The sequence below is a fragment of the Panulirus ornatus genome, chromosome 1 (genome assembly GCF_036320965.1).
Source record: "Panulirus ornatus isolate Po-2019 chromosome 1, ASM3632096v1, whole genome shotgun sequence".
In the NCBI taxonomy this organism is placed as follows: Eukaryota; Metazoa; Arthropoda; class Malacostraca; order Decapoda; family Palinuridae; genus Panulirus; species Panulirus ornatus.
In genome coordinates, this window is record NC_092224.1 from 80159661 (window position 1) to 80186845 (window position 27185).

The 27185-nt window shown below is 39.6% G+C and overlaps 1 protein-coding gene across 1 annotated transcript in view; it reads right to left on the reverse strand.

The window, feature by feature from the left end:
* Positions 1–26553, reverse strand: part of meigo (Solute carrier family 35 member B1 homolog meigo) — a 66436-nt gene extending 39883 nt beyond the window's left edge. The window contains exons 1-3 of the mRNA XM_071664464.1: positions 26386–26553; positions 14580–14677; positions 5519–5649 (exon numbers count right to left, since the gene is read on the reverse strand). Coding sequence (XP_071520565.1) covers positions 5519–5649; positions 14580–14677; positions 26386–26489 — 333 coding nt within the window. The 5' untranslated portion in view covers positions 26490–26553. The remainder of the gene's footprint in view (positions 1–5518; positions 5650–14579; positions 14678–26385) is intronic.
* Positions 26554–27185: the final 632 nt, after the last annotated feature.

Here is a 27185-nt window from a genome sequence, read left to right on the forward strand (position 1 = left end):
GCTTTGTCCACTCCCAGTTAACTAGAACTTTATGGCTTCCTAACATGTATATGGTAAAATTTCCAGCATATCTTGTCAGTGTGATGTAATACAGTCACTCTGTTCACTTTTTACTACATCAGCTTCCATAATCTGCAACAGGAAATTCAATCAAGTCAGGTCTTCATGTTTTCAAAATCCAATTCTCCTGAAATTTCCTTCATCCCTCATTTCAAATCTCCCAAACTCTCTTCTTTAAATTTCTCATCCCTATCCCAATTTCTCATCCTTCTTAATTAGCCTTTTATCCAGTTTTAATCATCCCTCCACAGAGGATGTCTCATTCTTCTTCTTGATTTGGCTATCCCACTTCCTTCTTCTTAGAAATCCCTCATCCTTTTATCTAAATGCCTTAATATCTATCCTTGATCTCTTTACCCCTTTCTCATTCTCCCTCTGCCCATCCTCCACTCTCCTCTGTCACAATCAACCTCCCTTACCTTCTTTTAAATAACCTTCAATTTTCTTTTACACCTCTAGAGCCTCAAATTCATTTATAGTTATTTCAAACACTCCTACCAGTCAGGCTTTTGTTCACATTTTCAAGAAAGGGTCAACCAACAGTTTCACAATGCTTGGAATATTTCTTATCCTGTTTTATCCAAGACACTTCTTTTGTTTTACAAACTAATATTTCAAAAATTTCACATAATTTCCTTACTGTATCAGAAGAGTGGGAGGTGGGTTGATTAGAAAGGGTAGTGAGTGGTGGGATGAAGAAGTAAGAGTATTAGTGAAAGAGAAGAGAGAGGCATTTGGACGATTTTTGCAGGGAAAAAATGAAATTGAGTGGGAGACGTATAAAAGAGAGAGACAGGAGGTCAAGAGAAAGGTGCAAGAGGTGAAAAAAAAAGGGCAAATGAGAGTTGGGGTGAGAGAGTATCATTAAATTTTAGGGAGAATAAAAAGATGTTCTGGAAGGAGGTAAATAAAGTGCGTAAGACAAGGGAGCAAATGGGAACTTCAGTGAAGGGCGCAAATGGGGAGGTGATAACAAGTAGTGGTGATGTGAGAAGGAGATGGAGTGAGTATTTTGAAGGTTTGTTGAATGTGTTTGATGATAGAGTGGCAGATATAGGGTGTTTTGGTCGAGGTGGTGTGCAAAGTGCGAGGGTTAGGGAAAATGAGTTGGTAAACATAGAAGAGGTAGTAAAAGCTTTGCGGAAGATGAAAGCCGGCAAGGCAGCAGGTTTGGATGGTATTGCAGTGGAATTTATTAAAAAAGGGGGTGACTGTATTGTTGACTGGTTGATAAGGTTATTTAATGTATGTATGACTCATGGTGAGGTGCCTGAGGATTGGCGGAATGCGTGCATAGTGCCATTGTACAAAGGCAAAGGGGATAAGAGTGAGTGCTCAAATTACAGAGGTATAAGTTTGTTGAGTATTCCTGGCAAATTATATGGGAGGGTATTGATTGAGAGGGTGAAGGCATGTACAGAGCATCAGATTGGGGAAGAGCAGTGTGGTTTCAGAAGTGGTAGAGGATGTGTGGATCAGGTGTTTGCTTTGAAGAATGTATGTGAGAAATACTTAGAAAAGCAAATGGATTTGTATGTAGCATTTATGGATCTGGAGAAGGCATATGATAGAGTTGATAGAGATGCTCTGTGGAAGGTATTAAGAATATATGGTGTGGGAGGCAAGTTGTTAGAAGCAGTGAAAAGTTTTTATCGAGGATGTAAGGCATGTGTACGTGTAGGAAGAGAGGAAAGTGATTGGTTCTCAGTGAATGTAGGTTTGCGGCAGGGGTGTGTGATGTCTCCATGGTTGTTTAATTTGTTTATGGATGGGGTTGTTAGGGAGGTGAATGCAAGAGTTTTGGAAAGAGGGGCAAGTATGATGTCTGTTGGGGATGAGAGAGCTTGGGAAGTGAGTCAGTTGTTGTTCGCTGATGATACAGCGCTGGTGGCTGATTCATGTGAGAAACTGCAGAAGCTGGTGACTGAGTTTGGTAAAGTGTGTGAAAGAAGAAAGTTAAGAGTAAATGTGAATAAGAGCAAGGTTATTAGGTACAGTAGGGTTGAGGGTCAATTCAACTGGGAGGTGAGTTTGAATGGAGAAAAACTGGAGGAAGTGAAGTGTTTTAGATATCTGGGAGTGGATCTGGCAGCAGATGGAACCATGGAAGCGGAAGTGGATCATAGGGTGGGGGAGGGGGCGAAAATTCTGGGAGCCTTGAAGAATGTGTGGAAGTCGAGAACATTATCTCGGAAAGCAAAAATGGGTATGTTTGAAGGAATAGTGGTTCCAACAATGTTGTATGGTTGCGAGGCGTGGACTATGGATAGAGTTGTGCGCAGGAGGATGGATGTGCTGGAAATGAGATGTTTGAGGACAATGTGTGGTGTGAGGTGGTTTGATCGAGTAAGTAACGTAAGGGTAAGAGAGATGTGTGGAAATAAAAAGAGCTTGGTTGAGAGAGCAGAAGAGGGTGTTTTGAAATGGTTTGGTCACATGGAGAGAATGAGTGAGGAAAGATTGACCAAGAGGATATATGTGTCGGAGGTGGAGGGAACGAGGAGAAGAGGGAGACCAAATTGGAGGTGGAAAGATGGAGTGAAAAAGATTTTGTGTGATCGGGGCCTGAACATGCAGGAGGGTGAAAGGAGGGCAAAGAATAGAGTGAATTGGAGCGATGTGGTATACCGGGGTTGACGTGCTGTCAGTGGATTGAATCAAGGCATGTGTATGGGGGTGGGTTGGGCCATTTCTTTCGTCTGTTTCCTTGCGCTACCTCGCAAACGCGGGAGACAGCGACAAAGCAAAAAAAAAGAAAAAAAAAAAAAAATCAGTAACTTTCAACTAGAAATTTAGTAGGCCATTCTGACTGCTGATTCTAATTAACTTAATATTCAATACAATGCACCTTATCAACATAATTCTGAATCTAGTAAACTTGGTGAGCAAAGGTGTTAATACTCTTCAGCAGACGATATTATCACAATCTGCCCCACGATTAGCATGTCAGTCAAGAAAACCTTTCCTACCTAGGTGCATATGAATAAATGCAACATATATAAAAGATAATGATGAAAAAACATCAATTAAATGAGGCTCTAAACTTAACTAGAGTTTCAAACAAATTAATATAAAAAAGAAAGCTTACAAAGAATGGTCCCTTCAAGTTAATACCATATAAAATATCAAAGTTCGGTTTTACAATTCTAAAAGAAATGTTTTAAATTGGTCATCATTAACTGCCAATAGAGACACTACCAAGCTGGATATTAAGGGACTACCCTTCCTTAAAAAGATTTCTTTTTCACAGTATGCATATAAACAGCTAAACAAAAGTGTGTGATGCAAATTTTAGTATTTCACACTATCATCCAACATGTTTTTCATTTCCATCTTACTGACTGAAACAAATCTTACTCTTTCTTCAGATCTTATTTTCTTTTGAAAACAAGTAGCTTGTCCCACTAATGAAATAAACAAGCCAAAATCTTCAATAAATGTTCAAAATGGTGCCTCTTATACCTGTACACTTGATGGCAAACATTTATTTATTATACTTTGTCGTTGTCTCCTACAGTAGCGAGGTGGTGCATGGAAACGGACGAAAGAATGGCCCAACCCACCCACATACACATGCATATACATAAATGCCCACACATGAACATATACATACCTATACATTTCAACGTATACATATATATACATTTTATTCATACTATTCGCCATTTCCCGTGTTAGCAAGGTAGCGTTAAGAACAGAGGACTGGACCTTTGAGGGATTATCCTCACCTGGCCCCCTTCTCTGTTTCTTCTTTTGGAAAATTAAAAAAACTGAGAGGGGAGGATTTCCAGCCCCCCGCTCCCTTCCCTTTAAGTCGCCTTCTACGACACACAGGGAATACGTGGGAAGTATTCTTTCTCCCCTATCCCTACCCTATCCCCAGGGATACACAGACATATACATATATGCACATGTACATATTCAAACTTGGTGGCTTCATCCATTCCTGTCGCCACCCTGCCACACATGAAATGGCACCACCCTCCCCCCCCGCATGCATGCAAGGTAGAGCATGGAAGAGACAACAAAAGCCACATTCATTCACACTCAGTCTAGCTGTCATGTGTAATGCACTGAAACCACAGCTCCCTTTCCACATCCACAACCCACAAAAGTTTCCATGGTTTACCCCAGACACTTAACATGACCTGGTTCAATCCACTGACAGCAAGTCGACCCCAGTATACCACATTGTTCCAATTCACTCTATTCCTTGCACGCCTTTCTCCTGTATGTTCAGGCCCCGATCACTCAAATTCTTTTTCACTCCATCCTTCCACCTCCAATTTGGTCTCCCACTTCTCCTCATTCCCTCCACCTCTGACACATATATCCTCTTTGTCAATCTTTCCTCACTCATTCTCTCCATGTGACCAAACCATTTCAAAACACCCTCTTCTGCTCTCTCAACCACACTCTTTTTATTACCACACATCTCTCTTACCCTTTCTTTACTTACTCATTCAAACCAGCTCACACCACATATTGTCCTCATACATCTAATTTCCAACACATCCACCTTCCTCCACACAACCCTACCTATAGCCCATGCCTCACAACCATATAACATTGTTGGAGCCACTATTTCTTCAAACATACCCATTTTTGCTCTTCGAGATAACGTTCTCACCTTCCACACATTCTTCAACGCTCCCAGAACCTTCGCCCCTTCCCCCACCCTGTGACTCACTTCCACTTCCATGGTTCCTTCTCCTGCTAAATCCACTCCCAGGTATCTAAAACACTTCACTTCCTCCAGTTTTTCTCCATTCAAACTTACCTCCCAATTAACTTGTCCCTCAACCCTACTGAACCTAATAACCTTGCTCTTATTCACATTTACTTTCAGCTTTCTTCTTTCACAAACTTTGCCAAATTCAGTCTCCCACATCTGCAGATTTTCACTCGAATCAGCCACCAGAGCTGTATCATCAGCAAACAATAAATGACTCACTTCCCAATCCCTCTCATCCACAATAGATTGCATACTTGCCCCTCTCTCCAAAACTCTTGCATTCACCTCCCTAACCACCCTATCCATAAACAAATTAAACAACCATGGAGACATCATGCACCCCTGCCGCAAACTGATTCAATGGAAACCAATCACTTTCCTCTCTTCCTACTCATACACATGCCTTATATCCATGATAAAAACTTTTCACTACTTCTAGCAACCTACCTCCCACACCATATACTCGTAATACCTTCCACAGAGCATCTCTATCAATATGGCAAACATATGATCAAAAAATCAAAATTTATGTTTAAGGCTGATAGCAGGTGCCAACTTGCTGATAGCAGAAAACTGCATATATAACTTCTGAAAACTGAAAAAGATTTTTAAAGAGCATAATGAGCAAATTATAATTACAAAATACAGTTACAGTATTTTGATGTCAACAAATCTTCACAATGACAAAATGCATTAAAAACTCATGAATGATATAAAACATACCTGTGTAGGGTAGCTGACCCACTGTAGGGCCATATTGGAGGAGACCATAGCCAGCAGATACGTCAGGGCGCAAGAGGCATAGTAGAGACGTCGAGTTGAATCCTCACCCTGGTCGAGGACAAACTTCCCCACTTACAACATAAAGATGCACAGGAGGACAGGGGGGTCATAGTTAATATTAAAGATGGTGAATCTGTTTAAATATTAGATCACTTCCACAAGTTTAATGGTTTTAAAGCAAGGTAACTTATTACTAGCATGACTTTTGGTTTCTTGATTGGTTAGCATCACTTTTACAACATTTGGAAAGAGGATGTGTAACTACTGACCTTGATAAAACTTTCCATAAAAATCATAATTTTCTACAATACAGTTTTGCATCAATGAGAAAATCACAGAACCACCAATGAAATTGAAAGAAGTAATTGTGTTTAGCAAATTATGCTTAATTTTCATATTTTCAAGTACTGTATACATCTTGCCTTGGAGAACAACCCTAAGTATGTGTAATAACAATGTAGGTTTACACCAGCAACTATCATCCCTGCAGGGATAGGATCTCTAAGATGTTTGGATAACAAAAAGACCAGCTCAAAGCATTAAAAATGTGTCTCATTGAAGACTAATTTTCGAGTCTAAAAAGCTAGTGTCAAAGACATCAGTATTCACAACACATCTAGCTTTTGACTGAACAACAGGAAATGAGAAATTTCTCTACACCAGGTCATTGGTAGCTGCTCAACCAAAAACGATGTCAACAATCAGAGACATACATAAAATGTTAATATTTCTACAGAGCCCACTATTAGATAATAGTGTACCACCCCACCTCTACCCCGGCATCAAGGAAGAAGTATCAGACATCTTAGTGAAGATGATTACAGAGCAAGGGGGATGGTAGGTATGTCCTTGGCTCACCATAACTTACGTAAAAAAGACATATATGACAAAAAACATTTCTGAGTTAGACAGGGAACTGAGGACATTCACTTAGAAAGTCTCAGATATTTAAAGACAGTTCAATATGATCCACGATACTGACTCAGATTTTTTTTTCTAACTTATTTCTTACATAAGATAAGGTGAGCTGAGAACATACCTGCCATCCCTTTTGTGCTGCAGTCATCTTCACAGAGGCATCTGATACCTTTGCCCTGATGCCAGGACGAAGTTGAGGTGGGACACTATAATCTAATAAAGGGTTCTGGGGAAATAGCAGAATTTCATGTATATCACCGATTGTTGATGTTCTTGGATGAACAGCTACTAATGACCTAATGAATAGAAGTTTCCTATTTGCTGTTGTTTACTCAAATCCTAGACTGGCTACAAACACTGGTGTCCTTGCCACTAGCTTTTTAAACTTAAAAATTAATCTTCAATATACCTAATCAATCAATAAAGCACTATTAAGAATAAAGAGGTCCTACATGAAAATTTTAACTCAGATACAGAAAAGCTTTTTAGCAAAATAAGGGATGGCTACAGCACTACACTTTTTGTGATTAAAGTCAAAGACTGTCTTCAAAATGAGAGCACAAGATTCCAGGGATCTCAAACAATTTTCTACATAGTGGTACAGGGGAGGGTAGATCCAGAGGTGGGGTGTCCCTCCCTCCGGGGGTTGAAGCATTTTGTGTTTTTGCATCACAATCACCATACGAGGTCACTGGGTCATAAATACTCATGTAATGTAGACAATGAAAGTCAACCAATAATTCAGCTGTAGTGTTTAAGTTAGCTGCAACAAAAATTATAAAACAAAACAAGAAAGTAATGTCATGAGACTAAATGAAAATCTCTGGAAAATTCTACTGAGAAAAGCAAATATTTTGAAGTTCTACTAATAAAAAAAAATAAAATCTTTAATCATACATATAAAAAACTGATACACTGGCATGCCTGCTCAAAAGATACTCTTGATAAGGCACACATATCACTTATGGTTCTTCCTAGATTTGATAAAAATAATTCTCTCTAAGTTATGGTTTTACAGTGTTGGCTTTGTCTAAGGCCTTAGGGTCTCCAAGTGTGCAGCAAGACCAGGCCTGACCCTCTCTAAGACTGCCCACGGTGCCCCTCCCAGACATCCTTGCATTTCACTCTCTTTGGCATCCCTACATCATGACCTGCTTTTGCACCTGTGGTAGTCCCTCTGGCATGTGCTAACAACCTCCATGAAATGTTTGGATTTGCTATTAACATCCTCAGTCTTTGTGTGGTATGACTTTGAATCCATAGCCACTGTAAGATACATGTAAGGTAGGGTTCTAGACCAAGTTGTGGGGATAGAAAACCTCAGAGACCATTGTTACGGTAAGGTAAGGTCCCAAGCTGAGTTGTGGGTGCATCCTGTCAGGCTTTTTCTTCCAGGGGTATCCCCACCCAGCTAAGGCAGACCTGACCTTCTGGGACATTTAGTTTCCTGAGCATGGTTGGCCTCTGATTCTCCTTGGTCATCTCAAGCACCCCCAACTAGGCAGGTTCTCCAAGTCAGCTAATTGTAGCAAACAGGAAGAGTATTCTATACTCATGAGGCCCCATCTTCTGAACTTTCTATACCACCCAGTTGCCTTTTAATACTTTACAAACTGCCCACATTATCTGTCTCACTGGTAAGTTTATTCCAACCTTCCATCACCCTACCAATAAATTAGTACAGTACTTTTGAACAACCTTTCTAACTAGCCTCATCTCTTGAATTTTCTTCAACATTAAGAAGTTTTTCAAACATGTGTATACTACCAGCATTTGCAGTTTCACTATTTAGTGTATTCCATCCATCCACCACCCTTACACTAAAACAGTACCAGTACTTCTTTCTGCTCTTTCAAACTTTTTTTGCCTAATTTTTTGTCCAAAATAACAGTGGTCCCAAGACCAAACACTAAGGCACCCCTCTGATGACCCAAGCCCATTTCAATAATGCTCCGTTAATCTGACCCTTTATTCCCTTCCACTACATAATTTCTTATCTAATGCAAGGGTCTATCCTCTTATTCCTGACTGGTACTGTAGATTCTTACTTAACCTCAGATGGGGTAATGTGCCAAGACACCTTCTGGCAGTCCAGGAATACACAGTCTATCTATTCATTTTTAATCTAAGATGGAGTCACCTTGTCATAAAAGTGTAAAGGGTTTGTAATGTATGACCTTTTCTTAAATCCATGTTGTCTTCCAATTAGTTTGTTCCTCCTTTGCAACTAGTTATCCATTTGCCTATAGATTATCTTTCCAATGTTTTACCCACCAATTTGCAACTAGTTATCCATTTGCCTATAGATTATCTTTCCAATGTTTTACCCACCAAACTTATCAGGGAAATTAGCCTATAGTTCAGCACAATTCCATCACCTTTCTTAAAAGTAGTAATAACAATTGCCCTATACCAAACTAGAACTGCATCTTCCACTAATGAACAACTAAATAATATTTGAAGCAGCCCTAACTTGTGCCTCTGCACATTCCATCAGCACATATGAAAAAACCTTATCACAACCATGAGCCTTTAAGGGTCAATTCTTTTCAACAGTATGGTTATGTCATTCCTATCAGTTTTTATAACTGCCACTGGCTGGGGCAGCAGTGTCCTAACACTTTGAGACATTATTCAGCTCCTAACACATTTCACTATCACCCTCAACAGTTCTTCCCTCAAGTTCCGTAACATGATTAGCTGCTCTTTAAGCCTTAAAAGGTAGATGTGGTCAAGAAATACCATCACAGTGAAAAAAATCCCCCATATGAAGCAACAGATTAGTATCAAAAAGCGAGGGAAAATTCACAGAAAGTTACGGTATTACTTTTCAATGGCTTATTATTGTACTAAGTGAACACCCACATGCGGTTTGAACAAACATGTTTGACAGCCCTTGATAACATAGGACAGTGTGACAATCACTTTGTTCTTTTATTTTACACACATTGGTAATAAAAACCATACTTAAAATATTACATCTTTCTACAATTTAGTGAGAGGGAGACTTGCTAGCAAGTGTGGGGAGAATATTGAAGCATATGGTTCTTTCTTTACATTGAAATTATACTCTTTTTTCATAGATAATGCAAACTTATTCCATACAACTGAACACCATTGTTGATGAATAATATGAATACATATGGAAATATTATACCTCTCACATCACATATAGGGGTAAGGAGATCAAGTTGTTAGGATGTATGGGAAGGATATTGGATTTTTATTTTGAAATATTATGTCTTTGTGATACATTAACCAAGGTCCTCCATTACCTCAGTATTACATAAGGAAAATCAGGTATGATAATTAATTAATATCTTTCATAAGTGCAAGTTTACTGGGGATCCCTCCCTTCCCTCTTACATAATCCCTCACTGAAATCAGTCATTCATTTTTCACTTTTCTTGTACTGTCATTCTTCACTTTCTTCATCAAGTGATACATATAAGTGTTTCTCCTGATAAAAATGAAACCGTTTACAGAGGTACTGTGGCCATGGTCTAGATGTTGTGAGAGGAAAGGAGGCGTAAGGTCATCTTAGTCTGATTTCACCTCACTTGTGAAAGTACAAGCAGGAGAATGCACAGGATAGGGGCTGTCATTAACACAGCAACATTGGAGGGGCATGAAGGTTCTGGTGGATGATATAAGAGAAGCAACAGACTGAAGGAATAAGGTTACTGCATCACTCTAGTTCCCTGTACAGTTTAACCTGACAAAACAACCATATGCTTCCTTTTCATGGCAATTTTACCCATAATGTACTGTTTAAATGTGCCAGCCATCATTATTTCCTCGAATGTAATGCCATCCCTAATTAAGATGTCCCATCACCCTCTCCTTTATCTTCTTGATGCCTCCTTGTTATTGTGCGGCCCTCCAGGAATCTTAAGCTACACAAGCCTTTTCATGGATTTTGTCTCCAATCATCAAGCAACATTAGGGATGTTTTCCAAGATACAGTGCATGTGCTGTAGCTTCTTTCCATTTTCCACCACTCTGCATATCAATAAAATTTCAGCCTAAGGCTAGTACAGCTAAGTAATCCCTGCCTTCCTGTGTTTCTTAAAAGCAGGAGCATTGTTCTTACATTTAGCTTCACTAAATTCCTCTCCTCTCAAGAGGAGGGTGCTGGGAATGATAAAAAGGACAAATAAGAGTTGGAGTGAGCAAGGGTCAGCAAACTTTAGGAAGAATAAGATGTTTCAAAAAGAGGTTAATAGTGTGGGAAAAAGAATAAATGGGAAAATCGGAGAAAGGAACTAACAGGAAAATGGTACGAGGTAATGGTGAAGAGAGGAGATGAAATGAGCATTTTGAAGCACAGATGAATGTGTTTGATAATATTAAGGCATATGTAGGATGTTTGGGTCAGGGAGGTATGCAAAGTGAGAGAGTCAAAGAAAGGGGTTTGGTGAAGAAAGAAGAGGTGGTCAAAGCATTGCATAAGATGAAAAAATGTGTCAAGGCAGCTGGACTGGACAGTCACTGTCAGGTTAGTTAGGGTTATGGTGAGCTGCCTCAGGATTGGTGGAATTCCTCCAGTTTTTCTCCATTCAAACTTACCTCCCAATTGACTTGTCCCTCAGCCCTACTGAACCTAAGGACCTTCTCTTATTCACATTTACTCTCAGCTTTCTTCATTCACACACTTTACCAAACTTAGTCACCAGCTTCAGCAGTTTCTCACATGAATCAAACACCAGCGCTGTATCATCAGCGAACAGCAACTGACTCGCTTCCCAAGACCTCTCATCCACAACAGACTGCATACCTGCCCCTCTTTCCAAAACTCTTGCATTCCCCTCCCTAACAACCCCATCCATAAACAAATTAAACAACCATGGAGACATGGGATGAAGAAGTAAGATTATTAGAGAAAGAGAAGAGAGAGGCATTTGGACGAGTTTTGCAGGGAATAATAGTGCAAATGACTTGGAGATGTACAAAAGAAAGAAGCAGGTCAAGAGAAAGGTGCAAGAGGTGAAAAAGAGGGCATATGAGAGTTGGGGTGAGAGAGTATCATTAAATCTTAAAAAGAATAAAAAGATGTTTTGGAAGGAGGTAAATAAAGTGCGTAAGACAAGAGAACAAACGGGAACATCAGTGAAGGGGGATAATGGGGAGGTAATAACAAGTAGCGGTAATGTGAGAAGGAGATGGAGTAAGTATTTTGAAGGTTTATTGAATGTGTTAGATGATTGAGTGGCAGATATAAGGTGTTTTGGTCGAGGTGGTGTGTGAAGTGAGAGGGTGAGGGAGCATGAATTGGTAAACAGAGAAGAGGCAGTGAAAGCTTTGCGGAAGATGAAAGCTGGCAAGGCAGCGGGTTTGGATGGTACTGCAGAGGAATTTATCAAAAACGGGGGTGACTGTGTTGTTGACTGGTTGGTAAGGATATTTAATGTATGTATGGCTCAAGGTGAGGTGCCTGAGGATTAGCGGAATGCATGCATAGTGCCATTGTACAAAGGCAAAGGGGATAAAGGTGAGTGTTCAGATTACATAGGTATATGTTTGTTGAGTATTCCTGGGAAATTATATGGGAGGGTAATGATTGAGAGGGTGAAGGCATGTACAGAGCATCAGACTGAGGAAGAGCAACATGGTTTCAGAAGTGGTAGAGGATGTGTGGATCAGGTGTTTGCTTCGAAGAATGTATGTGAGAAACAGTTAGAAAAACAAATGGATTTGTATGTAGCATTTCTGGATCAGGAGAAGGCATAAGATAGAGTTGATAGAGATGCTCTGTGGAAGGCATTAAGAATATATGGTGAGGGAAGCAAGTTGCTAGAAGAAGTGATCAGTGAAAAGATTTCATCGAGGATGTAAGGCATGTGTACGAGTAGAAGGAGAGGAAAGTGACTGGTTCTCGGTGAATGTCAGTTTGCGGCAGGGGTGCATGATGTCTCCATGGTTGTTTAATTTGTTTATGGATGGGGTTGTTAGGGAGGTGACAGGGACAAGTCAACTGGGAGGTAAGTTTGAATGGAGAAAAACTGGAGGAAGGTGAAGCGTTTTAGATATCTGGGATTAGATGTGGCAGCGGATGGAACCATGGAAGTGAAGGCGAGTCACGGTGGGGGAGGGGGCAAAAGTTCTGGGAGCGTTGAAAAATGTGTGGGCGAGAACATTATCTCAGAAAGCAAAAATGGGTATGTTTGAAGGAATAGTGATTCCAACAATGTTATATGGTAGCAAGGCGTGGGCTATAGATAGGGTTGTGCAGAGGAGGGTGATTGTGTTGGAAACGAGATGTTTGAGGACAATATGTAGTGTGAGGTGGTTTGATCAAGTAAGTAATGAAAAGGTAAGAGATGTGTGGTAATAAAAAGAGTGTGGTTGAGAGAACAGAAGAGGGTGCTTTGAAATGATTTGGTCACATGGAGAGAATGAGTGAAACCGAAAGTGGATGGAGAGAGATGGGTGATTATTGGTGCTTAAGAACCTGGTCATAAGAAGAAAGATCATGAGGCAAGTGTTTCGGGAGCAGCTGAGTGAGTGTATCAGCAGCTTTGGTGCACCAAATTGTTTATTAGTGATGGGCAATTTAAATGCAAAGGCAAGTAATATGGCAGTTGAGGGTATTACTAGTGTAAATGGGGCACTCAGCATTGTGAGTGGAAAGGGTGAGGAGCTTGATGGGTATGTTTTAAGGAGTAGCAGTTCCAACGGTATTATATGGTTGTGAGGCATGTGCTGTAGATAGGGTTGTACGGAGGAGGGTGGATGTGTTGGAAATGAAATGTTTAAGGACAAGATGTGGTGTGAAGTGGTTTGATCAAGTAAGTAATGAAAGGGTAAGAGAGATGTGTGGAAATGAAAAGTGTGTGTTTGAGAGAGCAGAAGAGGGTGTGTAGAAATGGTTTGGACATATGGAGAGAATGAGTGAGGAAAGGTTGACAAAGAGTATACATGTGTCAGGAGTGGAGGAAACAAGGAGAAGCAGGAGGCCAAATCAGAGGTGGAAGGATGGAGTAAAAGAGATTTTGAGCGATCAGGGCCTGAACATACAGGAAGGGTGAGAGGCATGCAAGGAATAGAGTGAATTGGAATGATGTGGTGTACCAGGGTCGATGTGCTGTCAGTAGACTGAGCCAGGGCATGTGAAGCATCTGGGGTAAACCATAGAAAGGTCTGTGGGGCCTGAGCATGGATAGGGAGCTGTGGGGCCTGGGAGTGGACAGGGAGCTGTGGTGGCAGTGCATTTCACAGGACAGCTAGAGTGTGAGTGTGAACACACACACATGCATGAATATATGTACATCAGGCTGCATGTATCAAAATAAGCCATATTCAAAATCTTTAAACTTATCTAGTTACTAACTGATCAAAATCTTGAAACATAACCACAAATCTATATGATAATGAAAGCAATCCTGTTGTCTGTCAGTCTGTTTGCACACATGCCAGGAAAGTTGCCAAACACACAACAACTAACCCCTATACACATGTAGCTGCAAATAACTGGACCATCCCCTTGGCAGAATAGAAACTGCTGGCTGATGGGGTGATATAATTTTGGGAAAATATTTCAGTGTTGACAAGGACGGTTGCACCAACAATATGTGAATTATGAAGAGGGGGAAATGGCTAGGGTAAGTGGTAATTTCACTTAACAATCCCATTCCTCCATTCAAGGTGTGCTGGCCTGGGAAGGAAGGAGTGGCAGTGGTGAGGGTGTGGTGGCCAGGGAGGGAGGAGGTGGTGGTGGGTGAAGGAAGATGTCATAGCCATGGTGAAAGGGCATGATGGTGAGGGAGGATATGGTAGTCATCTGAAGGAGAGAACAACTGATGGTTCAGAAGGCACAAATTTGCTAGTTGCTTGAATGAAAGAATGAACAAGACTTAAGGAACAATCACATCTTTCCTGCATTACTTCAGCATCCCCTTTCCAAATATTGAGGTGGTATATGCCATTAACACTACTGTAATTCTTTACATTGTTTTGCCATATGTAATAAAAAAAAATACCAAATTTTGTCAGTCGAAACACACTTGTATAAATAAATCAAACAATTCAAGTCAACTGTCATTAGTAAGCTACATACAAACCTACAAAATCCTCTAATACTCACTTATTTTAGCATATATCGCATTTACAATGCACTGGAAGAAAACTAGAGCCAAGGAATACGTAAACTTTTCTTTTTCTTCTCCATATTTTGTGCGAGTACTGGAAAAGAATGTGTGTATATATTCAGTACCAACTGCTCTAATTTCTTACTAAAACATCTCTACCACCAAATCATTCTATAATCAATTAACACCAAAAAGATCTATCCTAAAAACTGGGCATCTTCACTCACCTTTCCTTATACAATCTACTCAGGTTTAGTGAAATTACTATTCTTGGGGCCTAAAGTCAAAAAAACACTATCTGAAGACTACAGTAATTATAATAATTCATCTATCCATAGGAATCCCAAGGTCAAAAAATGTGAAGCACTCAACACTTTCCATTCTACTCATCACTCTCCTTCAATATCAAAGCACTGTGACCCTGCCATTGAAAGATCCAAGCATCATGAACACAAATTCTGTAACAAAATGGCCTGACTGCCAAAATGTGTTATGAAAAAAAATTGCTGAAAATATGGCAGTAAAACAGCTGTTGTTCATTTGGCTATGAAAACTGCTGAGGCTTGCCTGTACATAATTTAACACTATTTTTGAGTTTTGTTGTCACAGGCTGAATTTCCTCTTAACCCTTTCACTGCTCCATGAATCAACTGACGTGTTACATTACTACTGCTCTACACATCACAAGACATTTTATGGTCTTCAACCTGTTCTTTAAAAAGAGCCAGGTCACAGTTATTGGGAAATACACGAGAGGGTAGAGTTCTAAACCTTGAGGTGCAGGGAAAGAAACACTTATCAAAAACAGCCCACCTTTGAGTTGTCCACAGCCACACAATAATGATGTGACACAGCAGCTTGCTGAGTATGGCATGATCTATCTAATGGTGGAATAACAAAAGCAGCTAGCTCTCGGGAGCAAAAACCAAAGTAATACCTAAAGAGAAAGGAAAGTGGACCAATAGTGCACATATGGCAGGTGGGTAATTTTTGAAGTTAGCCTGGGAGAGTTGATTAATCAAACACTCTTAACTCAATTCTGTCTTGTAAGGATGCAAAGCTAGAACCACCCATATATGAGAGCAGTACTCCATACAATGACGGATCAATCCTTTGTTTAGATGGATCATCTGTTTGGAAGGCAAGAAATTCTGTAACTATACAGGACTCACAGTTTCTTGGAGGCAGACCTAGCTATTTCCAAAATGTAGGGGTTCCAAGATAGTGGCTGTTACATCAATACCAAGTATAATCATTAAGATAAGGTGTAATTACAGACCCATCAAAGTAGAAAGTAAAGCTAAGAGGAATTTTGTATACAGAGGTGGGCAGAAATTGAGTCTATGAAGCTTTAAACTTAACCAGATTTTATCTACTCCTTAGAGATATCCTGTCCAAGTCTGAGTTTATTAAGAAAGTTGTGTCAAGATAAAATGCAGTTCAACTGAGAGTAGAAGGAGCAGAATCGAAGGCTGTGGGGAATGTAGTGTTGAGTCGTCAGTATATGAGTGCATTTGGTTATTTGTAGAACAAAGGAAATCATTACTAAAAATGAGATAGAGAGTAGGAAACAGACAGAACCTTAAAGGATGCAGCGGTTGATTAAAAAACGGGGAGAGGTTTATTCATCAACAACCTAAGAGATGGATCAGCCAGACAGGAAGCTAGATATGAGATATCAAAATGCAAGAGGGAAACCACAAGGAGCTTAGATATGACACCAATGCCATATCTTCTCAAAAACTTTGGATATACAAAAGGCAACTACAAATGATTTCCTAAAATTTTTCTGGGATGATGATCAGACATTAGCATGACAGCAAAGATAGCAACAGTGACTCTTGCCTTACGGAAGCCATACTGGTGTTCAAAGACAAAACTGTGAGATACTAAATATCCGAGGGTCTGAGAGCTGAGGAGGGATCAAAGATCTTGGATATGGTAAATACCAAGTAACAGGATGATAGAGGGCTTAGAATTGTCACCCTTCCTAAAGATGGGATATACTAATGCATGCTTCCAAGAAGGAAATGATTTTGTTTGCAAATAGAGACAGAACAGACAAACAGGCACAGGTTCAAGTTCAGAAACAAAGTCTTTCAGTAAACTGGGATGGTTGCCATCAGGTCATCTGACAGTCTGAAAAAAGATTATGTAGGACTGGTAAGATGTATGTTACTGGGTGAAGGTAAGTTCGAGTCATCCAAGGTAGATTTACAAGAGAAACAAGAATCAGAGAGTTGCTTTGTCTTCAAGAAAGACAGCTATAGTAGTCATAGGAAAAAAGTGAAAGAAAGATAGAGCAAGGAGGGGTTATCAGCCTTCCCTTGAATAAAGGAATCCTTTGCCTCACAGATAACATATCTACAATGAAAACTTGCAGTGATAAATGATGAATGGAAGTCTAAGGAAGGAGAGTTTTCCAAAGCCTGATGTACCTGATCCCTTCCCTGAATGGCCTCATAACATGAATGGTTGAGCCGCAAATGGGAAGAAGAGGTCATCCTGGAGAAGGAGGGGATATATGCTTCTATTCCCGTGACAATAATCTTTACTAAGCTTTTGACAGGGACAGATGTATTCACAGATAAAGGACAACAATTTACATAAAGAGTCAAAAAATATTATTCAAGAGTTTTTCCAGTCAGCTTTCTTGAGGTGCCAACATTTACGTTTAAAATAAAAACATTTATAAGAATGTGGACAGATGAACCAATTGGGGCAAGACTGTGTAGTTATAGTATAAGGGATAAGAGATGCAAATAAAGATCTGCCAGTGTAAATATGTAAATTAGTATGTGATACAATATATCCCCATTTTAATAGGCATCAATGAATCGGAAATTGGCTTTTCATGGACACTCTGGACTCTACAGGGACTGTTTGGGACCTTACAGAAATCTACATAAAAGCCAATTACATCAAAAATTTAGTATATTAAATTACAGACACATCAGACTAAGTTTGAAATGTAACGGAATAATATGTCGGCAATACAATGCAATGTGAAGCATAAATTTTGATATAAATAATGAGTACCTAAATCACTCCCATTCTATTAATCTATCATGAGCCACAGCAATACAACACTAGTTTAGCTGACTGCACGGAGTACTCATGCAACACTGAACACACTAAGCAATGTGTGCCAAATCCCCACTGCATCAGTTCCCTCAGCACCCATGGTAAGGATGAACCACCTGTCACTCATATTTTGTTATGTAAACCATGGAAAGTTTTGTGGGGCCTAGATGTGGAAAGGGAGCTGTGGTTTCAATGCATTACACATGACAGCTAAAGACTGAGTGTGAACAAAAGTGGCCTTTTTTGTCTTTTCCAAGTGCTACCTCGCGTGGGGGGGGAGGGTATTTCATGTGTGGCAGGGTGGCAACGGGAATGGACGAAGGCAGCAAGTATGAATATGTATATATTCTATTCCTTGCCCTCCTTTCACCCTCCTGCATGTTCAGGCCCCGATCACACAGAATCTTTTTCACTCCATCTTTCCACCTCCAATTTGGTCTCCCTCTTCTCCTCGTTCCCTCCACCTCCGACACATATATCCTCTTGGTCAATCTTTCCTCACTCATTCTCTCCATGTGCCCAAACCACTTCAAAACACCCTCTTCTGCTCTCTCAACCACGCTCTTTTTATTTCCACACATCTCTCTTACCCTTACGTTACTCACTCGATCAAAGCACCTCACACCACACATTGTCCTCAAACATCTCATTTCCAGCACATCCATCCTCCTGCGCACAACTCTATCCATAGCCCACGCCTCGCAACCATACAACATTGTTGGAACCACTATTCCTTCAAACATACCCATTTTTGCTTTCCGAGATAATGTTCTCGACTTCCACACATTCTTCAAGGCCCCCAGAATTTTCGCCCCTTCCCCCACCCTATGATCCACTTCCGCTTCCATGGTTCCATCCGCTGCCAGATCCACTCCCAGATATGTAAAACACTTCACTTCCCCAGTTTTTCTCCATTCAAACTCACCTCCCAATTGACTTGACCCTCAACCCTACTGTACCTAATAACCTTGCTCTTATTCACATTTACTCTTAACTTTCTTCTTCCACACACTTTACCAAACTCAGTCACCAGCTTCTGCAGTTTCTCACATGAATCAGCCACCAGCGCTGTATCATCAGCGAACAACAACTGACTCACTTCCCAAGCTCTCTCATCCCCAACAGACTTCATACTTGCCCCTCTTTCCAAAACTCTTGCATTCACCTCCCTAACAACCCCATCCATAAACAAGGGAGCAAATGGGAACTTCAGTGAAGGGCGCAAATGAGGAGGTGATAACAAGTAGTGGTGATGTGAGAAGGAGATGGAGTGAGTATTTTGAAGGTTTGTTGAATGTGTTTGATGATAGAGTGGCAGATATAGGGTGTTTTGGTCGAGGTGGTGTGCAAAGTGAGAGGGTTAGGGAAAATGATTTGGTAAACAGAGAAGAGGTAGTGAAAGCTTTGCGGAAGATGAAAGCCAGCAAGGCAGCAGGTTTGGATGGTATTGCAGTGGAATTTATTAAAAAAGGGGGTGATTGTATTGTTGACTGGTTGGTAAGGTTATTTAATGTATGTATGACTCATGGTGAGGTGCCTGAGGATTGGCGGAATGCGTGCATAGTGCCATTGTACAAAGACAAAGGGGATAAGAGTGAGTGCTCAAATTACAGAGGTATAAGCTTGTTGAGTATTCCTGGTAAATTATATGGGAGGGTATTGATTGAGAGGGTGAAGGCATGTACAGAGCATCAGATTGGGGAAGAGCAGTGTGGTTTCAGAAGTGGTAGAGGATGTGTGGATCAGGTGTTTGCTTTGAAGAATGTATGTGAGAAATACTTAGAAAAGCAAATGGATTTGTATGTAGCATTTATGGATCTGGAGAAGGCATATGATAGAGTTGATAGAGATGCTCTGTGGAAGGTATTAAGAATATATGGTGTGGGAGGAAAGTTGTTAGAAGCAGTGAAAAGTTTTTATCGAGGATGTAAGGCATGTGTACGTGTAGGAAGAGAGGAAAGTGATTGGTTCTCAGTGAATGTAGGTTTGCGGCAGGGGTGTGTGATGTCTCCATGGTTGTTTATGAATATGTACATGTGTATATATGTATGTCTGTGTATGTATTTGTATGTATACATTGAAATGTATAAGTATGTATATGTGCGTGTGTGGGCATTTATGTATATACATGTGTGTGTGGGTGGGTTGGGCCATTCTTTCGTCTGTTTCCTTGCGCTACCTCGCTAACGCAGAGGATGGTGATTACATATAAAAAAAAATTTCATACTATTCGCCATTTCCCGTGTTAGTGAGGTAGCGTTAAGAACAGAGGACTAAGCCTTCGAAGGAATATCCTCACTTGGCCCCTTTCTCTGTTCCTTCTTTTGGAAAATTAAAAATGAGAAGGGAGGATTTCCAGCCCCCCACTCTCTTCCCTTTTAGTCGCCTTCTACGACATGCAGGGAATACATGGGAAATCTTCTTCAAACACAATGCTCTTTAATAGGTTCTTGACTAATTCATGCACTATAAAATAAATCACATATGATAAATAATGGAAAAATGATGGTAGAACACTTGCCATCACAGGAAGTAAAGTAATCATCTTGTGGTTCACAACGTTCATCTTTTACTTCATGAATGATAAGGTAAATTGTATTTTCAATATTTTTTTGCAATAAAATTTTCTTTAGTAGGTGCTTACCTAATACATGAATTAATAATGATCTACAGATGGGCACCTTTCCATTCACATGATAATTATGTTCTTGAAAACAGTCAAAAATCTAACAATGTAAATAGTAGAGATTAAGCAGTTTCATTATTAAGACAGTGCTGAATATCATTTCAGTGAAAAACTACAGTATACACATACCAGGAAATACAGAATACTGTAATACATATATCATACAATGAATTCTAGTAAATGAAAGCAGAAAATAAGGAACTTAATTCCAACACTTAACAATTACTGCTGTTCCTGAAATGCTTGCTTGTGCTGATGGAGAGGGACAAGGTGAGTGGAGAAGTTACTGGGGAAGGGGGGTCATCCAGGTCAGATGTCAATGTTGGTGAAGGTGGTGGTTATGGTCGAGTGGGTTCAGCTACTACATCACTAGATGTTGATGGCAGCTCTTCCTTACAAGTGTTCTTTTTCTTCAAAAAGAAATCTATTGTTGTCTCTTAAACCTTTATGTCTCCCCATGGTGGATATCTTTATAGCACCTAGGACATTTCAAGTTATCTAACCCCATTTTCCATGACCTTCACAAAACATCACCTAACCTTTTCTAAAAATTGCAGGATAAAACAATGCTCATATTCATGCTCCACCACTCTCATTCCATTTTCTAACACTACACTACCACTGCTAGACATAAATACTCAATATCCAAAGCTATTAGTAACATGTGGTTAACTTCTACTATACAGCTTTAACAAACATACAGCTGGTGGTAAGATGTTACTCTATGAGCACCATGGATGAAACTTTCGGATTTGGGAGAAATGCACAGCAATGTGCTCCTTACACTTATGAGAAATATTTCAAAACAGCTGCATTATATAAATCCTTACATTTTTACTCTAAAATGCCAATTAAGTGACAGTAACCAATGTATGAGTATCAAAGAAATGTGGCACTAGTTTTGGGCTTCCATGGTGAAGTGCTTTAGTAACCAAACATGATGCATATCCAGGTCCACCAGAAGTTAGACCTGCATGGGTTTGAATCCTGAGTATGGCAGTCAGCCCAAAATTCACCCAGCTGTTCATGCTCCCCTTAGTGTGGGCTGAGAAAATGAGTACCTGGCTTAGGCAAAGGTACATAAATATGTAGCTGAAATGTACCAAACAACATGGAATGCTGCTGGTATCATTGTGGAATGAATGATCATCAAAGTGTTGGTGGCACTCCTACCAACCACCACATATCATGTCTGTTTACATTATCTGGCATTTTGCATGATGCCGAGAGTAAATCACTAGTTTAAGAATGTATCAAATCTGGCTCTGGATACAGCACCAAGTGATTTAGTTCTGCAATGGTAGTGCAGACAAGAAAATACAAAAGAAGTTGCAAAGGGTGTTTTAAGGCACTATATATTATTATGCGATAATCAGTATAGCAACAATGATGACATGGTTATCATGGAAAATATGGGATTAACTTATGTGAAAATAGGTTAACCCTTAAAATTCAGCATACATCTAAAATGAAGCTCACCTGGTAAAAAAAAAATCCTTGTATAATATCTCTATCATATGTTACTGACAAAATCTCAAAAGTGTATTCCTTCTTCACCATGGCACCGGATAAAAGGCAAAGCACAATGCTCGGCAACTGGGAGAAATTTTCTAGTTTCAGTTAATATTTTAGAAATAATTTGTTAATAATTTGTTTATGGATGGGGTTGTAAGGGAGGTAAATGCAAGAGTCCTGGAAAGAGGGGCAAGTATGAAGTCTGTTGGGGATGAGAGAGCTTGGGAAGTGAGTCAGTTGTTGTTCGCTGATGATACAGCGCTGGTGGCTGATTCATGTGAGAAACTGCAGAAGCTGGTGACTGAGTTTGGTAAAGTGTGTGGAAGAAGAAAGTTGAGAGTAAATGTGAATAAGAGCAAGGTTATTAGGTACAGTAGGGGTGAGGGTCAAGTCAATTGGGAGGTGAGTTTGAATGGAGAAAAACTGGAGGAAGTGAAGTGTTTTAGATATCTGGGAGTGGATCTGTCAGCGGATGGAACCATGGAAGCGGAAGTGGATCATAGGGTGGGGGAGGGGGCGAAAATTTTGGGAGCCTTGAAAAATGTGTGGAAGTCGAGAACATTATCTCGGAAAGCAAAAATGGGTATGTTTGAGGGAATAGTGGTTCCAACAATGTTGTATGGTTGCGAGGCGTGGGCTATGGATAGAGATGTGCGCAGGAGGATGGATGTGCTGGAAATGAGATGTTTGAGGACAATGTGTGGTGTGAGGTGGTTTGATCGAGTAAGTAACGTAAGGGTAAGAGAGATGTGTGGAAATAAAAAGAGCGTGGTTGAGAGAGCAGAAGAGGGTGTTTTGAAATGGTTTGGGCACATGGAGAGAATGAGTGAGGAGAGATTGACCAAGAGGATATATGTGTCGGAGGTGGAGGGAACGAGGAGAAGAGGGAGACCAAATTGGAGGTGGAAAGATGGAGTGAAAAAGATTTTGTGTGATCGGGGCCTGAACATGCAGGAGGGTGAAAGGAGGGCAAGAAATAGAGTGAATTGGAGTCATGTGGTATACAGGGGTTGACGTGCTGTCAGTGGATTGAAGCAAGGCATGTGAAGCGTCTGGGGTAAACCATGGAAAGCTGTGTAGGTATGTATATTTGCGTGTGTGGACGTGTGTATGTACATGTGTATGGGGGGGGGTTGGGCCATTTCTTTCGTCTGTTTCCTTGCGCTACCTCGCAAACGCGGGAGACAGCGACAAAGTATAAAAAAAAAAAAAAAAAAAAAAAAATTTTAGAACGTGCTGTAAGTACCTTTTCTTTAACTCATCATTTTCCGATACATGAAGCTGTTATCACCTTATTCAATACCATCAAATAAAGCAATGCTCAAAATCATGCTCTGCAACTTATCTTATTCTCTAAACACTACACTACCATTGCAGAACATAGTCAGTCAGTCTTCCAAGCTAACAGCAATGCAGAGCTAAACCAAACAAATACCAAGAAAACAATGAGCTACATCAGTTACTGGAGAAGCTTTTGGTTAGGAACCAGTAAAAAAGGCAAAAAAAAAAAAAAAATCTGTCAAATCAGTACATTTCCTTTTATTAGATATGTTTGATTTCATGAAGAACTGCTTCAAAGTAACTCCAAGCAGAAATGAAAGCTAAGTGGGACTAGGAAAACGTTTCAAGCAGATGCCAGACACAAGGCTGTACTGAAACATCAGCCCCTCATATTTACTAACACATAGCCCCGACCAACCAACACTTTGGGTCATGCTCCTATTACTATCGCCATGTATATAAACACCCTTGTTCCAAATACCTCCATGGTTTCTGAATGTGTACATAGTTTCATTATAACATTTCTTGTGGTACAGGGTGTGCCACTGTCAAGCTCAATCCATGTGCACCTAGCCCTACATTTATATAAGTGACAGATAATGGGACAAAAACTGATAGCTTATTTGTTGATTCATTCAACTTTAGTAGTCAAAATTCTTGGCCCATCATCAATGTTACCAGTAACAGATTTACGATGAATGATAAGTGAAATACTAACACCTTGTTAGATATTTTCAATTTAAGTAGACTATCCATACATATACAGAGAAAAATCAGTTTATTCCTGTAAATGCCAATCTTAACCCACCCTTTATCTATACAATTACATTTAATAATAATGATGACTTATAGCTTGTTTGATAAACTAATCAACCTCAGAACATTCATAGACAAACTACTTCACACGAAATTTTTAAACAAGTGAAATGATGGCTAGATAATATTATCATTGAATGAGGATCAATAAGGACATATACTGAATTAAACCAGCATATTATGTAAATGAATAATTAGTACAAAAGTTCATTTACATAATTCAAAAGTTCTATCCAATATCAATCATTAATTAATACTCAACATTAACAATTTCATCTTGTAAGGGTAGGCAGTTCATTCACTAACATGCATCAATGTATCACTCACTCTGACATCAGCAGTTCATTCCCTGAATGTTGGCAGCTCATTTTCTAACAAGTCTTCGACTTCCAACATCTTATTTGTTACACCTTCTCCTACTTTTGTTACCTTATATATAAATTCTTTTGTTCCCTAAGCCCCTGTTGGTTCATTTTGTTTTATCAAGGCAATTATATAATTTATTCATTAGGTAATATAATTCATCATGCAATCTATAAATTATTATCACAGTCAAATGGCATAATCACATTCACAAGTAAGGATGGTATAGATCAACATTAACAGAAATAATTCTTTTTTTATCACAGTGTCTTCTATGTATGTACCAATTACTGAAGCCGGACAAATGATGAAACATGCTATCAATCTTTACTATAAGGGTGGACCAAGATCCGTCAGTCATATCAGCTGCTTCTAGACTTTCCTCAAAACAAGTTTGCTTTTATGTTTATGCATATATTGAAATTGCATAAAACATTAAATGACCTACTGTTGATTGACTTATCATCACTTAATAACAATTACACTATTATAAGGATGGGCCAGACCCACAAGAGCCAAGATCAATAATGATAAACTAAAATTTACAGCAGCATCACAATAAAAGATGAAAAAAATCATATAACCATATACAATCACATGCATTACACATGACAGATAGAGACTGAGTGTGAACGAATGTGGCCTTTGTTGTCTTTCCCTAGCGCTACCTCGCGCGCATAGGAGGAGGGGGATGTTATTTCATGTGTGGCGGGGTGGCAACGGGAATGGATGAAGGCAGCAAGTATGAACATGTAAATCTGTATATATGTATATGTCCGTGAATGTATATGTTGAAATGTGTAGGTATGTATATGTGTGTGTGTGGGCGTTTATGTATGTACATGAGTATGTGGGTGGGTTGGGCCATTCTTTCATCTGTTTCCTTGCGCTAACTCACGCAGGAGATGACGATTAAGTATAATAAAAAAAATATTGTTTATACTAGACTGCCGTTTCCCACATTAGTGAGGCCACACCCACTCATATCCATTCTCTAGCTGTTACGTGTAATGCGCCAAAACCACAGCTCCCTTTCCACAACCAGGCCCTACAGATCTTTCCATGGCAACAGCAGCAGAAGCAAGGGATGAAATGTTAGTAAAGACAATGGAATGAAATGTCAGTGGGGGTCGAAAGTCAAAGTATTAAGAGCCGAACTGCTGGCCGACTGTTTCATGGCCCAATCCAACACACTCCTAAACAACGGGCATCAGAAGATGCATAATCATAACTGGGGGTAAAAAGATCTGGAAATAAGATGCATTTCTATATCCTAACCGAAATAACTTCCACTACAGAGTCAGCAAATGTGGAGGCATCCCAGCCAGCAAAGCAGCACAGTACCCACCTGGAGGAATTACAGAAGCTGTACATGGATGATCACTAAGCTTTCTACTGCAACCATTGCAAAACTAAATTACTCAATATCGAATGCTAGTTCTGATGCACAGCTACGTTGGTAAATTATCACAAAAATATCAAGTATGTCTTTTAAATTTCAAACATGGGAAATTAATATATATTTAAGCTGTCAAGCGAAATTTGGTGAGTCTTTCATAGCTTGATTTCTACAAGTATCTTACCTACTTTTACATTACTTTACCCAACATCTTAACAGATATTGATACACCTCCTACAATCAGCTACCCATTAATATAAATATTAGAATCTAGCTTCAAGTCATGCAGTACCAGTCTAATTCACTTCTAATTAATGTAAGGATCTCAGTAATGTATTTCTCACAAATCCATAATGTAGTCCTTTGATACCCCAGAGAAAAATTCTATCTAGCTCGAAAAATGCCATTTGAAAAGATGTCAGGAAACAAGAATTTACATATACCTATATCTAATCAAAAGTACAATGTAAGCAGAATTCACCATCAATTTAGCAACATTATACTCTTTTGTCGGGAAGGAAGGTTGTAAATCATTATAAACTAACGTATCAATAGGGGGTACTATCACAATTTCTAGTAGTACAAGATATGGCAAGTCGAAATCAGCTTCAGATAATAAGGCACCTCAACAAAAATGCTAATTTCTCTTTTAACTTACATTGTTTCTTGAAGGACGCCATAGTAGAAGTATAGGAAGAATATACCCGCAGCGTATATAAGGAACTTGGCCCTATGAAGTATACCTTGGTTCACTTCTGTCATTATCCCGGTAAGAGTTCCCAGTCGAATGATTCTAGATACCCGCTTATGCCCTACAATAACCTTCCCTATAAGTACCGGACTCCATCCAAGATAAACAAAAATTATAAGCAACTGAATCCTTTACTTACTCAGCAAAAACCCCACATAAACCAATTCGAATCCTATATAGGGAAATAAACGTGCTCATCTCTGATTTGTTGATCCCATGTTGCTAACGTGTACACCTAGCGTTTGCGGCCTACAATACGTATGCAAAGAGAATCAGAAAATGATATACATTGTAGACTACTTTTGAGACTATACTGTTGCGGTGGTGAATAAAACAATGGACACTATATACGGTAGCAAATAACATATGCGCGGAAATTCTATAATTACGCGACATTCACAGCCAAAATACCGGTATTTTTTTTTTCTCGGCAACGTGTCGCAAACAGCTGGAAATAAACGGATCTTCGCGCCTTCACCTCGCACATTTTAGATATAAAGGGAGGTTTGCCTACGTGTAATTAAGCCCACAAAGATCATTAGTTCGAGTTGAATAATGAGAAATTGCTAGGTAGCAAGAATATCAAGAGGTGTTATGTAATATTTCGTTGTGTAACTAAGATGCCCTTGGAGATCTCTTAACTTTGTCGGATTTAGTATATTTTAGGACGTGGCTGTGAAGCAGTCATACTAGCGACAGAGCTACAG